Below are 17239 nucleotides of genomic sequence, written 5' to 3'. Positions count from 1 at the left end.
ATATAGATTTTAAACTAGAGATATTCTTGTTGAAACATGTAGTGAAGAATGAAGTATGTTTTGATAGTGGTTAGAACTGTAACTTTTAAGAATTGGAAGAATGAAAAAGTACCTATGCAGGAGGAAGTTATTGAAAATTATGGAATGTGCAGAGATGAGTTAAATTGATATTTGAAATTAGAGTAAGAAGATAAGCAATTTTATAAGATACGGGATTTGTTTTATTAATGGTTAGATGAGAAAATATAGTAATGTAATGGATTAGGAAATTTTATAATAGAAATTTGATATTAATTATTATATATATATATACATATATAATCGATGGATAAAAATGTATTACAAATCCTATAATGAAAGCTAAAATTTCTTGTAATAAATGACTTTATAGACTAGCTACAAATGATTAATAATTGATAATTGATAAGTATACAAGTATATTTTGAATAGATGATATGAGAATTTATATAAATGAGTGAAGATTATGAAAGGGGCACCAATGATTTGGTAACTGGTTGACACACGGTGTAAAATGGAAGATGTTTTTTTTATGCCTTTGTATGTTCTTGTTTGTTTATGTATGTTTTGTGTTTGTTGTAAAGAATAAAAAATTTTATTAAAAAAAAAGAAAGAAAGAAAAACGACGGACCGTCTGTGTTTGTTTCTCCTAACACCGATCACTAGTCTAGCAAACCGCTTTGCCCTGCTCAACAACATTGGAATATCCAATTTTGGGAAAGCAGCAGGATCAACTTTTAGCAAACGTAAAATATAATGCGTGGGAGTTTGGGATGAAATTAATATATTAGGAAACTGGCTTCCATGTTTATTGGACTCCAAAGAGTATTTTAAAAATTCTATGTGAGATCTATAGTAAACGGTTTCAGATTACACAAATTGAAGTATCTTTGGAACCTTCAGGAATGGATGACTGATAAAAACCAACGCTTAGTTTAAAGTAGAAATTCAGTTATTGATTTTCTTATATGTTAATGCTTTGATACAAAGTAAAATTTAGATCCCACTGAATCTCATTTCACACTCCAAAAATCCATATGCTTTCTCTGTGTTCTTAGAATTCTTTCCAGTTCACTGATCTCCCTTCCAAATGTTTTTCCACAATCCGTGCTTTCACATTTTCTCTCCTGTGAGAATTGTTATGTTTTTTCAGATTTCCACTAAGTCTAAATCTCTTTCCACACTCCATGTATTTATATAATTTCTCTTCGGTGGGCATTTTTCCATGCTGAGTGTGAGTTACCCTGTGCCTAAAGCTCTTTACACATTCCACATATTTATATGGTTTCTCCCCCGTGTGGATTTATGATGTTATTGAGGTGCCAACCCTTCGTAAAGCTCTTCCCACACTCCAGGCATGTATACGGTTTCTCCCCTGTGCAAATTCTTTGATGTCTTCTGAGAGATCCCCTCTGACTGAAGCTTTTTCCACCCTCTATGCATCTATAGTGTTTCTCTCCTGTGTGGATTCTCAGATGAGCTTTGAGGTGTACTCTTTTCACTGAAACTCTTTCCACACTCCATTTATTTATAGGGTTTCTCTCTTGTGTGAATTCTTTGATCTTGACTGAGGTGTCCACTCTCAGTAAAGCTCTTTCCACACTCCGGGCGTATATAAGGTTTTTCTCCTGAACTGATTCTTTGATGTCTAGAAAGGTGAGTCCCCTCTTACCGATACTCCTTCCACAGTCCAGGCATTTCTACTGCTTTTCTCCTGTGTGAGTTCTTTAATGTTGACTGAGGGAGCAACCCTCAGTAAAGCTCTTTCCACACTTGAGGCATTTATAGGGTTTTTCTCCAGTGTGAATTCTTTCATGTCAACGAAGGTGTCCACCGTCGCTAAAGCTCTTTCCACGCTCTAGGCATTTATCTGGATTCTCTCCTGAACAGATTCTTTGATAGTTAAAGCTTCCATTTGTTGTGAAGGATTTTCCGCACTCCAGATATTTATACAGTTTTTCTACCGTGTGAATTCGTTGATATTGGCTGAGATGTCCTAACTGACTGAAACCCTTTCCACGCTCCAGGCATATAGGGTTTTTCTCCAGTGTGAACTCTTTGATGTATTCTCAGATATTCAGTCTGTCTGAAGCTTTTCCCACATTCTATGCATTTATAGGGTTGCTTTCCTATGCAGATTTTATGATGGTGACTGACATATTACTAAAACTTTTTCCACACTCCAGGCATTTATATGGTTTGTCCTGAATGGATTTTTTGATGTCTATGAAGGTTTCCACTCAGACTGAAACTCTTTCCGCACTCCGGGCATTTACATGGTTTTTTTCCTGAATGGATTCTTTGATGTCCATAAAGGCTTCCCCTTTGACTGAAACTCTTTTCTCACTCCAGGCACTTATAAGGTTTCTCTCCTGAATCGATTCTTTGATGTGTATTAAGGCTTCCCCTCTGACTGAAACTCTTTCCACATTCCAGGCATTTATATGGCTTTTCTCCTGAATGGATTCTTTGATGTCTATAAAGGCTTGCCCTCAGACTGAAATTCTGTCCACACTCCAGACATTTAAATGGTTTCTCTCCTGAATGGATTTTTTGATGTGTATAAAGGTTTCCGCTCAGACTGAAACTCTTTCCACACTCCATGCATTTATATGGCTTTTCTCCTGAATGGATTCTTTGATGGGAATAAAGGCTTCCACTCTCATTGAAGCTTCTTCCACACTCCAGGCATTTATACGGTTTCTCTCTGGTGTGAATTTTTTCATGTTGACTGAAATGTCCTAACTGACTGAAACTTTTCCCACACTCCAGGCATTTATATGGTTTCTCTCCTGTGTGAATTCTTAGATGTTGACTCAGGTGCCCACAATTGGTAAAGCTGTTTCCACACTCTAGGCATTTATATGGTTTCTCTCCTGAATGGATTCTTTGATGTCTATAAAGGTGTCCCCTTTGACTAAAACTCTTTCCACACTCCAAGCATTTATACGGTTTTTCTCCTGTGTGAATTCGTTGATGTTGGCTGAGATGTCCTAACTGAATGGAACCTTTTCCACACTCCAGGCAGTTATAAGGCCTCTCTCCCAAGTGGATTCTTTGATGTCTATAAAGGCAACTGAAACTTTTTCCACACTCCAAGCAATTATATGGTTTTTCTCGTGAATGGATTCTTTGATGTCTATAAAGGCTTCCACTCTCACTGAAGCTTCTTCCACACTCCAGGCATTTATCAGGCTTTTCTCCTGTGTGAATTCTTAGATGTCGACTCAGGTGCCCACAATTGTTAAAGCTCCTTCCACACTCTAGGCACTTATAAGGTCTCTCTCCTGTATGGATATTTTGATGGCTTTTGAGATACTCATTTCTAATGAAACTCTTTCCACACTCCAGGCATTTATATGGTTTATCTCCTGTGTGAATTCTTAGATGTTGACTCAGGTGCCCACAATTGGTAAAGCTCTTTCCACACTCTAGGCATTTATATGGTTTGTCTCCTGAATGGATTCTTTGATGTGTATACAGGTTTCCCCTGAGACTGAAACTCTTTCCACACTCCAGGCAGTTATACGGTTTCTCTCCTGTATGGATATTTTGATGGCTTTTGAGATGCTCATTTCTAATGAAACTCTTCCCACAGTCCAGACATTTATATGGTTTTTCTCCTGTGTGAATTTTGTGATGTTGACTGAGATGCGCTCTCTGAGTGAAGCTCTTTCCACAATCCAGGCATTTATATGGTTTTTCTCCTGAGTGGATTCTTTGATGTCTGTAAAGGTGTCCCGTAGAACTGAAGCTCTTTCCACACTCCAGGCATTTATAACGTTTCTCCCCTGAATGGATTCTTTGATGGCGTTTGAGATGTTCATTTCTAATGAAACACTTTCCGCACTCCGGGCATTCATAGGGTTTCTCTCCTGAGTGGATTCTTTGATGTCTGTAAAGGTGTCCCATAGAACTGAAGCTCTTTCCACACTCCAGGCATTTATAGGGTTTTTCTCCTGAATGGATTCTTTGATGTATATAAAGGTTTCCCCTGCAACTGAAACTCTTTCCACACTCCAGGCAGTTATAAGGTTTCTCTCCTGAATGGATTTTTTGATGTGTATAAAGGTTTCTTCTGAGACTGAAACTCTTTCCACAATCCAGGCATTCATAGGGTTTTTCTCCTAAGTGGATTCTTTGATGTATATAAAGGCTTCCCCTGCGACTGAAACACTTTCCACACTCCAAGCATTTATGAGGTTTCTCTCCTGAGTGGATTCTTTGATGACGTTGGAGATTTCCGCTTGTTCCGAAGGATTCTCTGCACACCAGGCACATCTTGGCTTCTCCGGGCATGTTGACCTTTCCCTCCTTCTGGCCTCTCTTTCCAGGCACCCTCCTCTCATGGGGTCCCCCTCGGCTCCGGACCGGCTCCTATGGGGGCGGCCCTTCCGCAGCCCCACAGCCCCCGCGCCTTTCCCCACCGTCTCCCGGGGGAGCTGCGCCCTGGACCGGGCAGGGCTCCTCAGCTGGGCTCCCTCCGCTCCTCCCGGGCACCTCTTCCTTCCTCCGCCGGACTCGTCCGTCCTGCTGAGGGGGCGAAGAGGAGCGAGGCAGTGACAGAAGATTTCAGATACACAGAGTTTACATACAAATATATTTGTGTGTGTGTGTGTGTGTGTGTGTGTGTGTGTGTGTGTGTATACACATACATACATACATATACACAGTATAAAAATTCCCCTCTCACCCCTATGGGTGGTATGTGTCTTCCTCAATCTCGGGTCCTCTACCAGAGGCCTGGGAGTTTGAGGATTCTGCGCAGTATCTTAGCTGTTCCTAGCACTGCACTCTTCTGCACAGAGAGCTCTGATGTTGTTCCTGGGATCTGTTGGAGCCATTCTCCCAGCTTAGGAGTCATGGCCCCGAGTGCTCCTACCACCACTGGGACCACTTTGGCCTTTACTTTCCACATCCTCTCTGTTTCCTCCTTCAGGCCCTGGTCCTTCTCCAGCTTCCCACGCTCCTTCTTCCTGATGTTGCTGCCACTGCTGGCAGCTGGCACTGCTGCTGGCACTGCTACATCTATCACTACCGCTGTCTTCTGGTCCTTGTCTGCTACCACGATGTCTGGTGGACTGGCCAGTCCCTGCCTGTCCGTCTGGATCTGGAAGTCCCACAGGATCTTAGCCCTGTCATTCTCCACGACCTTCTGTGGAATCTCCCATCTGGACTTGAGGGGGGGGTCTAGCCCATACGCTGTGCAAATGTTCCTGTACACAATGCCAGCTACTTGGTTGAGCCGTTCAGTGTATGCTGTTCCTGCCTGCATCTTACACCTTGCCACTATGTGTTGGACTGTCTCTGAGGCCTCTTTGCACAATCTGCACCTTGGATCCTGTCTAGTGTGGTAGACCCCTGCTTCTATGAATCTGGTGCTTAGTGCCTGTTCTTGTGCTGCTGTGATCAGTGCCTCAGTGCTGTCTCTTAGTCCGGCCCTTTCCAGCCACTGGTAGGATTTCCCAATGTCAGCCACCTCAGCTATCTGTCGATGGTACATCCCATGCAGGGGCTTGTCTTGCCATGGCATTTCCTCCACTTGCACTTCTTCCCATGTCTGCTGCCGCCTCAGCAGCTCATCTTTGGGTGCCATCTTACTGATGTACTCCTGGATACTCCGGGTTTCGTCCAGGACAGTGGCTTAGACACTCATCAGACTCCGCCCGCCCTCTTTGCGGCTGGTGTACAGTCTCTGGGTGTTGGACTTGGGGTGGAAACCTCCGTACATGGTGAGGAGCTTCCCGGTCTTCACATGGGCAGCCTCCATGTCTTCCTTTGGCCAGCTCACTATACCGGCAGGGTATCTGATGACTGGCAGGGCGTACATGTTGATGGCATGGATCTGGTTCTTCCCACTGAGCTGGCTCTTCAGGACCTTTCTTATCCTTTGGTGGTACTTGGATGTTGCTGTCTTCCTTGCCTCCTCATCATGGTTCCCATGTGTCTGTGGGACACCAAGGTATTTATAGCTGGTCTCTATGTCTGCTATGTGGCCCACTGGTAGTTCCACCCCATCGGTCTTAACTACCTCCCCTCTCTTTACTATCATCCTGCCACACTTCTCCAGTCCGAATGACATCCCAATGTCCTCGCTGTAGATCCGTGTCAGGTGGATCAGCAAATCGATGTCTGGTTCACTCTTAGCATACAGCTTGATGTCATCCATGTAGAGAAGGTGGCTGATAGTGATTCCACTCTTGAACTTGTACCCGTAGTCCAGGCTGTGCTCAGATTGGTCTGCCTAGTCCTTGAGTCTTGGGTGACTGCTCTATCTATGAGTAACTAGTGTTTTGAGCCTCTGGTGTTGTTCCCAATGCCCTTCTGAGCTGTGCTCATGTACTGGCCCATATGGTCTTGTAGCTTGGCGGCTAGGATGCCTGATAGAACTTTCCGTGTTGTGGGGAGGCAGGTTATTGGCTGGTAGTTGGATGGTGCTGTTCCCTTGTGAGGGTCTTTCATGATCAGCAATGTCCTTCCTTGTGTTAGCCAGTCTGGGTGGGAGCCTGCTGCTAGCAGTTGGTTCATCTGTGCTGCTAGGCGTTCATGCACTGCTGTTAGTCTCTTTAGCCAGCAGGTGTGGATCATGTCCGGGCCAGGCACCATCCAGCTTTTCATGTTCGTGACCCGCTGTTGGATGTCTGCTACTGTGACGGTGACTGGTTCCTGTTCTGGGAGATTGCTGTGGTCTGCTTTCAGGTCCTGCAGCCACTTGCCACCTGCAGCCTACCCATATCCATATCCAGACCTTGTGATTATCTGGCTGAGGGGGTTTATGCCTACGCAGAACAGTAGTGGGGACAGTGCATCACCAGTGCCGCACTTGATGGCCAGTTGTGCGAGCTGTCTTGAGTTCACTTCCAGTGTTATATATACATATATATATTCTTATACTTAGTATTGAAACACTCGCACTGGGAAGGAGGAGAGGCGTTTCGAGGGTCTCCTCTTCCCTGGAGGCCTTGGAGGTGCAAGGTCCGCGCGGGAGGAAGGCCGAAGCCTCCGGCCTGTCACGGCCTCTTTGGGCGGGCGAGCGGGCGGGCAGGCAGGCAGGCAGGTAGGCAGGGGGCCTCTCCCCAACGCGGGGCCTCCAGACCAGGCCTCCGGCTACCGGCCTCCCCCGCTCTCTCCCTCCCGGGCCTCCCTCCCGGGGAGAGGAGCGCCGCGCGTGCTGCGCCGCGCCGCGCCGCACCGCCCGGGACTGCGACTCCCAGCATCCCCGGCGCCCTACCCGCATCCGGGCACCTACGCGGCCGAACAACGACGCTCCTTCCCTCGCCGGACGGATTCCGGAAGCGGGGGCGGGACCTCCCGGCGCGCCTTTTCCGAGGAAGCTCCTCCTCTTCCTCCCGAGGGGCCGCCCCGAGAGTCGTCCCGCAATCGTCCCCGCCGTCGGCGCCGAGCAGCCAATCCGCGTCCGCCTCCCTCAGCGAGCAATGATGGCGGCCAGTGCGGTGCGGAGAGGCGTTGTGGGCCCGGCGCGGAGGTGAGGCGAGGCGAGGCGAGGCGAGGCGAGGCGCTTCCCCCTTGGGCTGTGGGCGCTCCGGCCGTGCTGCCGCGCCCCCAGGGGCCCCTCCCTTGTCCCGGGGGTCTCTCCCTTGGCCGCCGCGCAGACGGCAGCGAGGGGTCCTCCCGGGGCGTCCAGGCGCGCGGGAGCTGAGGGGCTGCCGGCCTCGCCCTCCGGGGCCCGGCCCGGCCCTGCCCTGCCCTGCCCGCGACCACCTCCCCCTCCTCGCGTTTCAGGCTGCGGCTGGCCGGGTCGCGCGGGTTCAGCAGCGGGGGCGGCTACCCCGGCACCCCCCTGACGGCCCCCCTGCCCGGGCTGCCCGCGCCCGCCTTCGCCGGCCTGGACGGGCCGGAGGGCTTCGAGACGGAGGTCACCGCGCTGGAGGACGGGCTGCGCGTGGCCTCCCAGAGGAAGTTCGGGCCGTTCTGCACGCTGGGCGGTAAGGGGCCGGGCGGGCGGGCCGGTTGCTGGGAGCCTCCCGGCGGGGAGGGCTCTGTGGGCCGCGGGGCCCGGCCGCTCGGGCCGGCGGTGCCGGGCGAGGCCGCTTCCCTGCGGCTGCGCTCACCGCGCCCCCTTCTCTCTCCCCTCCTGCGCTTTGACCAGTCCTCATAAACTCAGGGTCGCGATACGAGGCGAAACACGCTGGCGGCATCTCGCACTTCCTGGAGAAGTTGGCCTTTTCTGTAAGTGGTGTCTTTGGAATTTGCGCCGCGAGGCTGAGAAGCAGGACGTGGCGCTTGAAGCAAGCGCGTGGGGCTCGTACCACGGTTCCCCGCGAGCGGCGTCAACCGAGGCGCCCGGAGACGGCCGTTGGCCCCGTGTCCGTATCTTCCCGTGTCCTTCGCTCTTTCCCTGAATTCTTCTCCAAAAGCTGCCCCCAGACCCGTAATGTTACATCACGGGGAAATCGGTTATTACGTGTTGCTGTTTAACTGCGTATAATTTAGTTAAAATTTATTTCACTTTTTTGTCCCAGTTCTGCCTGAAAAATGTACTCAACTTCCTTGCTTTGTTCCCTCCTCTTGTGTTTAGTCTACCGCTCAGTTCAGCAGCAAGGATGAGATCCTTCTCACGTTGGAGAAGCACGGCGGCATTTGCGATTGCCAGGTGTCAAGGTCTGTTTCCCACTGGGCATCCTTTGTGGCAGGCAGTGCTTTGGCAAATCTAAGCCAAGATACACAGCCTGTGACTGGAAGAGGGGGATCTACACTCAGGACCAGAAATATTGGAACAAGGGTAACCGTTTTGGCATTTGGCCTCTGTACACCACCACACTGAAGTTGAAAGGAAACACACCCAGATGGGAGCGAAGTCAGGACTTTCAGCTGTAATTCAAGGGGTTTGACAAAAGTGGGGCACCAACCATTCAGGAAGTACAGCCAGTGGCATACACATACTCCCATCGTTGGTGGCTCATAAGTAATGGAAGAATGGCTGACAAGCAGCTGCATGGCCAGGTGTGGCCTGTTTCCTGGGTACCCCATGACCAATCAAGCAGATAAAAGGCCTGGTGGTGGTTCTGAGTGTGACATTTGCATTTGGTACTCTTCACTGGAACTCTCAACATGAGGTCCAAAGAGGTGTCCGTGCGAGTGAAGGAGGCCATCATTAGGCTGAGAAAACAAAATAAACCTATCAGAGAGATCACAAAAACATTGGGAGTGGCCGATACAACAGTTTGGAACATCCTGAAAAAAGGAACTAACTGGCAAGCTCAGCAACAGCAAAAGGCCTGGAAGACCACGGAAGACAACTAGAGTGGATGACCGCAGAATTCTGCTCATGGTGAAGAGAAACCCTTTCACAACATCTAGCCAGGTCAAGAATGCTCTTGAGGAGGTAGGCATGTCCTTGTCAATGTCTACAGTCAAGAGACGGCTTTATGAATGTAAATACAGAGGCTTCACAACAAGGTGCAAACCACTGGTAATGCTCAAGAACAGAAAGGCCAGATTAGACTTTGCCAGCAGACACCTAAAAAAGCCTGCCCGGTTCTGGAATAAGATTCTTTGGACTGATGAAACCAAGATTAACTTGCACCATAATGATGGGAAGAGAAAAGTACGGCGAGGGAAAGGAACAGCTCATGATCCAAAGCATACCACATCATCTGTCAAACATGGTGGAGGCAGTGTTATGGCATGGGCATGTATGGCTGCCAGTGGAACCGGGTCACTGATAAAAGCAGCAGGATGAATTCTGAAGTATATCGGGCTATACTTTCTGCTCAGATTCAGCCAGATGCTGCCAAACTGATAGGATGATGCTTCGTATTGCAGATGGATGATGACCCAAAGCACAGCAAAAGCTACCCGAGAGTTTCTCAAGGCAAAGAAGTGGGATGTTCTTCAATGGCCCAGCCAGTCACCTGATCTCAACCCAATAGAGCATGCTTTTCACTTACTGAAGACAAGACTGAAGGCAGAAAGACCCACAAACAAGCAGCAGCCAAAGGCAGCTGCAGTAAAGGCCTGGCAAAGCATCTCGAGGGAAGAAACTTAGCATTTGGTCATGTCCATGGGTTCCAGACTCCAGGCAGTCATTGACTGCAAAGGATTTTCATCCAGGTATTAAAGGCGATCCTTATATTTGTCATGATGTTGGTTGGTTCCGTTACTTATGAGCCACCAACGATGGGGAGGGGGGTGCCACTGGCGGTACTTCCTGAATGGTTGGTGCCCCACTTTTGTCAAACCCCTTGAATTACAGCTGAAAGTCCTGACTTCGCTCCCATCTGGGTGTGTTTCTTTTCAACCTCAGTTTACAGAGGTCAAATGCCAAAACAGTTACCCTTGTTCCAATATTTCTGGTCCTGACTGTATATATTGCATGCCTTTTTATAGCTCCCATCATATTATGTGATCCCTCCATCCTTCACATGGGGGCTAGCGGGTGAGTCTGTCACTGAGTTTGGTTTGAGTGAAAGCATTCCCCTCATGGGCAACCTACCATTTTTCATGCAGTTTTTAAGGTTCTTTGTTGCAAGGTCTTAAACGCACCTTCACTCTCTAGGTGAAAGTCACGCGTCCCCAGTAGAACATAAAACCAGATTTGCTCCCCTTTCAGGGATACCACGATGTATGCTGTTTCCGCAGATAACAGGGGCCTGGACACCATGGTCAGTCTGTTGGCTGATGTGGTTCTCCAGCCCAGATTGTCAGGTGAGCTGGTTTTTGTAATCTAATAAATTAAAAATAGAAAATAATAATTAAAAAGTAGGTTGTCAGGTGAGGTTATCGTGAAGTCTTCTGTGCCTGAAGGGAAGAGAGGAAGAGCCAGGCAGGGGTTTCGCTGCCCCACCTGAATATAGATTGCGTTGACATAAAGGTGCTTGTGGTTTCTGCCACAAGAGAACGTGGCAGTGACAGTGGCATAATTCAGAAGGATGGGGCTGGGAGAAAGGCTAAGATGGCAGGAGGGGGCATAGGTGGGTGTGCCCGATTGAATTTATCTGCTGGGAAGCAACACGAGTTTATTCAGTGGGATGTGGTGGGCGTTTGGGATGCGGGAAAGAATGTTCCTCCCCTTCCAGTGGATCTGTGCATGTGCCCCTGTTCCTCGGTAGGAAGTGGGTCCTGGACCTGTGGGGCTGGATTCCGAGGTGGTCCTCTTTGGCTTCTCTTGGCAGATGAGGAAATTGAGATGACTCGTATGGCAGTTCGCTTTGAGCTGGAGGACCTGAACATGAGGCCCGATCCAGAGCCATTGCTGACCGAGATGATTCATGCAGTAAGGCTCACTAGGATTCTGCCCTATGAAGCCTCCGAGCTGTGCAGCCACCTTCCACTAATCTCGTGAATTGAGCTGGGGGGCGGGGGGGGGACGCTATTATCAGCATGCCAGATGGGGCAACACCTGAGTGATTTGAGAGGCCCTGGGTGGCTTCCTCATTGGTCACAGTTCCCTTCCTGCGGTGGCCAGATGCCAGTTTCCGGAAGGAGCACAGGTTTGTCTTTTTTATGATGAGCGACGGGGTTCATTTTTGAGGGGACAGGGAGATAAACACTTCTTTGTGTTCCTGCCTGCAGCTTGGGAAGTGGAAGGAAATTCTCAGTGTAGGAACGTGGAGCGTTTGGGATGCAAAGCCAAAAGGGGCTTTGGTGTGAGTGTGGGTGCGCACGCTGCACTGGAAGAAACTTTGGCTTTTCTTTTGGCCAGCGGGGTGTGACAGAGTGGTTCAGAGGGTTGTGGGCACACTTTCAGTGCCTCCTTAACTACAATGTGTATTTTCCTGGGATTGTACAGGTACCCTGTGAGCCCAAGTAAAGATGCGCCTTCTTTAAGGAGGTGCCTCGTGTGCTGCGTGTGCACCCATGTCTGCTGCAAAGCCCCTTTTCAGCTGTGGATCCAAAGCGCTTCACACACACAGCCGCTTGCAGGCCATGGCATTGGGGACAGGGGAAGATCCCATCAAAGGGCTGAGAGGCAGCATGGAGTTCTCAGCAGCGTAGGCCACGGATCAGGGAGACCTGGGTTCAAATCCAGACTTGTCACCCATCTCACTGCTTCTTAGCATGGCTGTGTGGATAACCATTCCGGTCTGATCCAGTGTTGCTGCGGATACGTTTTTGGGTTGCGCAAACCTGAAGATAAGAGAGCTGGCCAAGGGGTTCCAACCATCATCTCCGTGAAGGCCAGATTTTCGTGGGAAGAGCAGCTTTTGACATGCCCTGGTCCTGCTCGTTAACTCCAGCACTCGAGATCCAGGGTCAGCATCATTTAAAGGCATACCTTCAACTGTGGAATCCGTGGCATAATGCTTTTGCAATATTGGTGGGCAATAATTGAAGCCTTTAGGAGAGGATGTTACTTTTTCAGGTCTGGGTCTCCCTTGTGCTCAGAAGAGCTGTATTTTTATCAAAAAAAAGTTGGACGGCACGGGCTTTGTCATGTCTTGGTGCATGTGGCCAGCAATAACCCTAACGCAAGAAAGTACGGTCAAGCACGTTTTGTCATTGCCTTGTTTTCTGAAAATCAACATATTTGTCCTGGTCTTCGACAGGCAGCTTACAGGGGAAACACAGTGGGACTGAACAGGTTCTGTCCGGCGGAGAACATTGAGAAAATTAACAGGAAGGTCCTCCATTCGTACCTGAGGAATTACTACACGCCCAGCAGGATGGTCTTGGCTGGCGTGGGGATTGAACACGAGCAGCTTGTGGAATGTGCTCGCAAGTACTTCCTGGGAAGCAAGCCGGCATGGGGAAGCGAGAAAGCCAGCGACGTGGACAAGTCAGTCGCCCAGTACACTGGGGGGATCCTCAAGGTAAGGAACAGAAGGCCAGCTCTGCTCTTCTCGCCATGCTCTGCGGAGAGGTGCAGAAGGAACAGAAAAACAAGCCCTGCAGCTGGAGTTCAGTTCAGTGCCAGGACCTTGTTACTGGCAAGTTGGGAAGCAAAACCTGACGACCGTTGCATCTCCCGGTTTCGTAAAGTGATCGCTAACGATTTAAAATGGAGAACTTGCCTTAAACCTGTTCTCAGAGCAGCTAAAACAAAGTTGAACTGATAAAAATCTGGGAAGGACATGCAGCAGCCCTGAGTAGATTCTATGCCTCTTTCAAAATAAACGTATAGCGTAAAGGGCCAGTCACATCTATAAAAATAAATACAAAGCAGTGCAAGAATTAAAAGCAATAAAGAGTACGCTTAAAAAGAATCATCGGGAGCAAATAGTCAGCCAGTCACCTAAAAGCTAAGCAAGGCTCGGACCTGGTTTGTATGGAGCTGGAGGCCACTGGGTAGCCCCTGGCGGTGGCAAACCCCTTTTGCGTCGTTGCCAAGAGAGCTGCTGTCAGGCTGATTCCAGGGAGGCTCTCTGGTTAAGATTTCCAAAGAGACCCCCACACGGTTAGAGTGCTGCGCCTCTGAGGATGCCGTCCTCCTGGGCGCTCCTCAGCCCCCCCTCCCACCCCCTACGGCTAGTCAAAAGAGACTGTTTTAAAAAAGTATTTGTGAGACTTGGTAAAACAGCAGCGGAGCTGGTCTCTTAAGGCTCGTTGTGCAAGAAGTTGCAAGGAGACTGGAAGAAGACCCTGCGTGGCCTGGCCTCGAGCCCTCTCCTGCCTCTGGGCTTTTTGGTCAAAAGGCCAAATCCCCAAGGAACCTCTTCCTCTCTCTGCAGCTTGAAAAGGACATGTCAGACGTGAGTTTGGGGCCCACCCCCATCCCAGAGTTGGCCCACATCATGATTGGGCTGGAAAGCTGCTCGTTTCTGGTAAGTATCCGCTTCGGGTTTGGTGGCCCTTTTGCCGGACGTCTGAGTGACCCTCTGCTTTGGCTTCTCTGGTCCAGGAGGAAGACTTCATTCCCTTTGCTGTCTTAAACATGATGATGGGGGGCGGTGGCTCTTTCTCTGCCGGGGGCCCCGGCAAAGGCATGTTCACGCGGCTGTATCTCAACGTCCTCAACCGGTAAGTCCCTGGGCTTTTCTGGAGGAGCAGGACAGCCTTCTCGTCAAGAGCCAAGGGGAGAGGAGACAAGCCGAGCCAGAGCACGGTGGCGGGAATGTCTTTGTCACACTGCTGTGTAGGATCTTCCATTCGGAGGTTTTTAGGCAGGTGTCCAAATGGACAAAGGAGTGGAAATGCGTAGGTGGTTTACACATTGTGCTAAGCTATAGTTTGCTTTAATCATGGTTTTTTTGGGCTAACCCAAAAGTGGTAGAGCTCCTGGGACATGCGAAGCCATAAATTACGGTTTTACAAACTGGTTGGCTAAGTTCAGACAACACACTAAACCAAAACCAAGTAAACCACCTTTGGCTTATCACAATATGTGAACCAGGCCTGTTGTTTGAGGACCCCCCTATCAGCCCTACAAGGTAGGCCAGATCAGGAAGCAGGTGCCGTGTAGGCCTAAAACTACTTTTATTAGAACGGCTATAGGAACAGAACCTTGGAGGTCTGAATGTGCTTCCCATCCTCCCACTTCATGTGAATCTGGCGGGTGGTGTTGCTGCCTTAAGGATTTTTGTTAATCTCTATCTTGGTATGAGCTTAAACCACGTTTATCTGTTTGTGGATGGATCTTAGCAATGGATCTTCCCTCTCTTCATCAAGCCATCTTCTCTGCTCTCTAGACACCATCCCCACAGTGATGGATACCCAAATAGCCACATCCGTTAACTTGAAGGGTCTGAGATGTGTTCATATTGTTGAGAGAATGTCCAGTTTAGCCAGGCAAAGTAGTCTCCCGCTAGTCTTTCAGTCACTCATTCAACATTCCTGATTGCCTGGACAGTGTGTGAACGTTACCAGATTTCCCATTCTGCCTGCGGTGGAGATCAATAGATGGATATTGCCAGCACATTGACCCCATAGCAATGGGTCACCCTCCCTGTGTGGCCACCAACAGAACCCATCCACTCTGGGAGAGGCAGAGCCACCCTACGATGATGCTCCCCATTCCCAGTGCTTGCAGGCAGTCCAGAAAGATGCTGGGGCCACAAGTGTGGAAGGCTACGGAGACAATCATACTCCCGCCCTGCAAACTCTGTTGATGAGAGTGACCAGCGTGGTTTCCATCCCACACCCAGGCTTGAATCCCAGTTGCTGTGGATATCTCTGTCCTCCAGTATTCTTTGTAGTTATTGACCCACCCTTTCCTTGACAACCTCCTCTGAAAGGAATCTGGAATGGTGGATCCACAGTGGGACTTTTCTGGGTTCACACAATAGATCGTAGCCTAAGTGAAGCAGTTGGGTTTGCACAAGATGCTGAGTTGCTGAACAACCCCGATCTAGGTTGTCGCCCTGCGAATGCATCTGCCAGTTTGGCAGAATTCTTCAGAGCTCTGACTGCATCTGCGGCCGTTGCCTTCACCTTCTTCCTGCCTCACAGCAGCCTTCTCTAGGCCAAGTGGTGTCTGTCCTGGCTGGGGCTGATGGGACATGTAGTCCAACTCTTGAGGAGGACCCATAGGTGTAAGAGGCTCTCTTAGGGAATGCTGCAGGGGACAGTTGATATTCACCCCCTTTCCCCTTGTCTGCTGCTCTCTCCCAGGCACCACTGGATGTGCAATGCGACCTCCTACCACCACAGCTACGAGGACACTGGCCTCCTGTGCATTCATGCCAGTGCAGATCCCAGACAGGTGTGCTGCTCCACAGGATGGATTCCCCCCTTTCCTGCTGGACACTCTCTCTCCTTGTCAGCTGGAGGTTGGGATACATCTGCTGGCCCGGCGAGCGAGCAGGCAGCTGTCCCAGGGCCCCCCTCGAATGGTCTGGCGAGCAGGCGGCCTCCTGTCCTGTCCTTACCCTAAAGGTCTCTCCCGAAGCTCTCCACTCTTCAGCAAGAGAGGCCTTAAATGGAATCCATTGCGTCTCTTCCTTGATTGCAGGTCCGTGAAATGGTGGAAATCATTACCCGGGAATTCGTTTTAATGGCTGGAACCTTGGGAGAGGTAAGAGGCTGGGGAGGAGGGTTTATGTCAGGGGCTTTGGGGTTGGATCAGAGCTGGTCCCCCATTGTCTCTCCCTCTAGGTTGAGCTGGAGCGGGCAAAGACCCAGTTGCGGTCCATGCTGATGATGAACCTCGAGTCTCGGCCGGTTATTTTTGAGGATGTGGGGAGACAGGTGTTGGCAACCGGGGGGAGGAAGCTGCCCCACGAGCTCTGTGTCCTGATCAGTAAGTAAACGCCTCGACTTCCCGACTTGCGGCTCGCTGGAGCCCCTCCGTCTCACAGTGAGGAAATTCTGGGAGGGGCCTTGGTTTTTGAGTCTGCTGCCGAAGCGAGCACCCCCCACGCACTCACCCGCCCGAAGTTCCTTGTGGAATTTCACCGAGGCCTGTCCAGCGGGAGCGCCTTCCCCTTTGGGCTTTCTTTCGCTCCAGCTCCTCTTGGGTTGGTCATCCTGATTCTCTGCTGATTCTTGCAGCTCACTGTTGCAGAAACCTGTCCTCATTAAGTCTCTGGTGTAATGAGCCAGACTGTGCAGCCCGTATTAGGGAGCAGCTGTGGGTGGGGGTTGGTAGCACACGGAGCCACACAAACAGAGCCTGGTGGCCTTTGTTTCCCTTTCCCACAGGCAAAGTGAGCGCAGATGACATCAAGCGGGTGGCGACAAAGATGCTGCGAAGGAAGCCGGCTGTTGCTGCCCTGGGGGACTTGAGGGAGCTGCCCAGCTACGAGCACATCCAGGCCGCCCTTTCCAGCAAGGATGGGCGGCTTCCCAGAGTGTACCGGCTGTTTCGATAAAGTTGCCGCTGCCCCAGCGAGAACTTTGGTTAAGACAACCCATTTCTTGCCAAGATACTTTTGTCTGCAAGAAAGGCAGCTTCTGCCACTCTGGGCGTGGGAGCATGGTTGGCAGAACCGTTTTCATAAGACTCAAACTATATGAGAAGATGGTGGCTATGCAGCTGAGAAGAGTTGCCTCCTAAAAATCAGATTGCAATTTTGGTATCAAAAATTCCTGTCTTTGTTGACATGTCTTAAATTAAGGGACTATAACCATGTGCCCAAGACCTGGTACAGTCCTTGGCAGAGAGTACAGATAAAAGAGTTAATGAGAGTGCTGCACTGTTACCTTTGTTTCCAAAACCTAGTTTAAACTAAATCGCAGTTGTATTTTCAAGCTGTAGCAACAAAAAATGTGTTAGTTTAAGGTCAGATTTATTCAGTTTTCTGCTTTAGTTGCAGCAGAGTTTTTGAGGTGCTTTTTCCATTATTCTTGACCCAAGATGAGAGTATTTCTCGTAATGCTCTAG

The 17239-nt window shown here is 49.7% G+C and overlaps 2 protein-coding genes across 2 annotated transcripts; one reads left to right on the top strand and one right to left on the bottom strand.

The window, feature by feature from the left end:
* Positions 1–458: 458 nt before the first annotated feature.
* Positions 459–4319, bottom strand: LOC107326782 (uncharacterized). Its single transcript, XM_025177531.2, is given in 2 exon segments — positions 459–2415; positions 2418–4319. Coding segments are annotated over 2 exon segments (1941 nt in total). The 5' UTR covers positions 4318–4319; the 3' UTR covers positions 459–2374.
* Positions 4320–7345: 3026 nt separating this feature from the next.
* Positions 7346–17043, top strand: PMPCA (peptidase, mitochondrial processing subunit alpha). Its single transcript, XM_088147226.1, has 13 exons — positions 7346–7504; positions 7762–7964; positions 8129–8208; positions 8558–8640; positions 10592–10686; positions 11154–11254; positions 12528–12791; positions 13650–13742; positions 13820–13938; positions 15529–15619; positions 15869–15931; positions 16012–16156; positions 16558–17043. Exons 1-13 carry the CDS (start codon positions 7455–7457, stop codon positions 16725–16727), a joined length of 1557 nt encoding a protein of 518 aa, XP_088003352.1. The 5' UTR covers positions 7346–7454; the 3' UTR covers positions 16728–17043.
* Positions 17044–17239: the final 196 nt, after the last annotated feature.

Source organism: Python bivittatus, unplaced genomic scaffold (assembly GCF_059951505.1).
Source record: "Python bivittatus isolate LINGU-HERP-01145 unplaced genomic scaffold, Pbiv_v1 ctg000160_np1212, whole genome shotgun sequence".
Taxonomy (NCBI): domain Eukaryota; kingdom Metazoa; phylum Chordata; class Lepidosauria; order Squamata; family Pythonidae; genus Python; species Python bivittatus.
The sequence above is the reverse complement of the archived record's forward strand: the minus strand, read 5'-3'. Positions and strand labels throughout refer to the sequence as shown.

Coding starts and splice junctions, on each gene's coding strand:
- PMPCA (XM_088147226.1), top strand. CDS start 7,455: ATGATGGCGGCCAGTGCGGTGCGGAGAGGCGTTGTGGGCCCGGCGCGG. Junction 8,209..8,557: donor TGGAGAAGTTGGCCTTTTCT/GTAAGTGGTGTC, acceptor TCTTGTGTTTAG/TCTACCGCTCAGTTCAGCAG. Junction 11,255..12,527: donor TGACCGAGATGATTCATGCA/GTAAGGCTCACT, acceptor GGTCTTCGACAG/GCAGCTTACAGGGGAAACAC.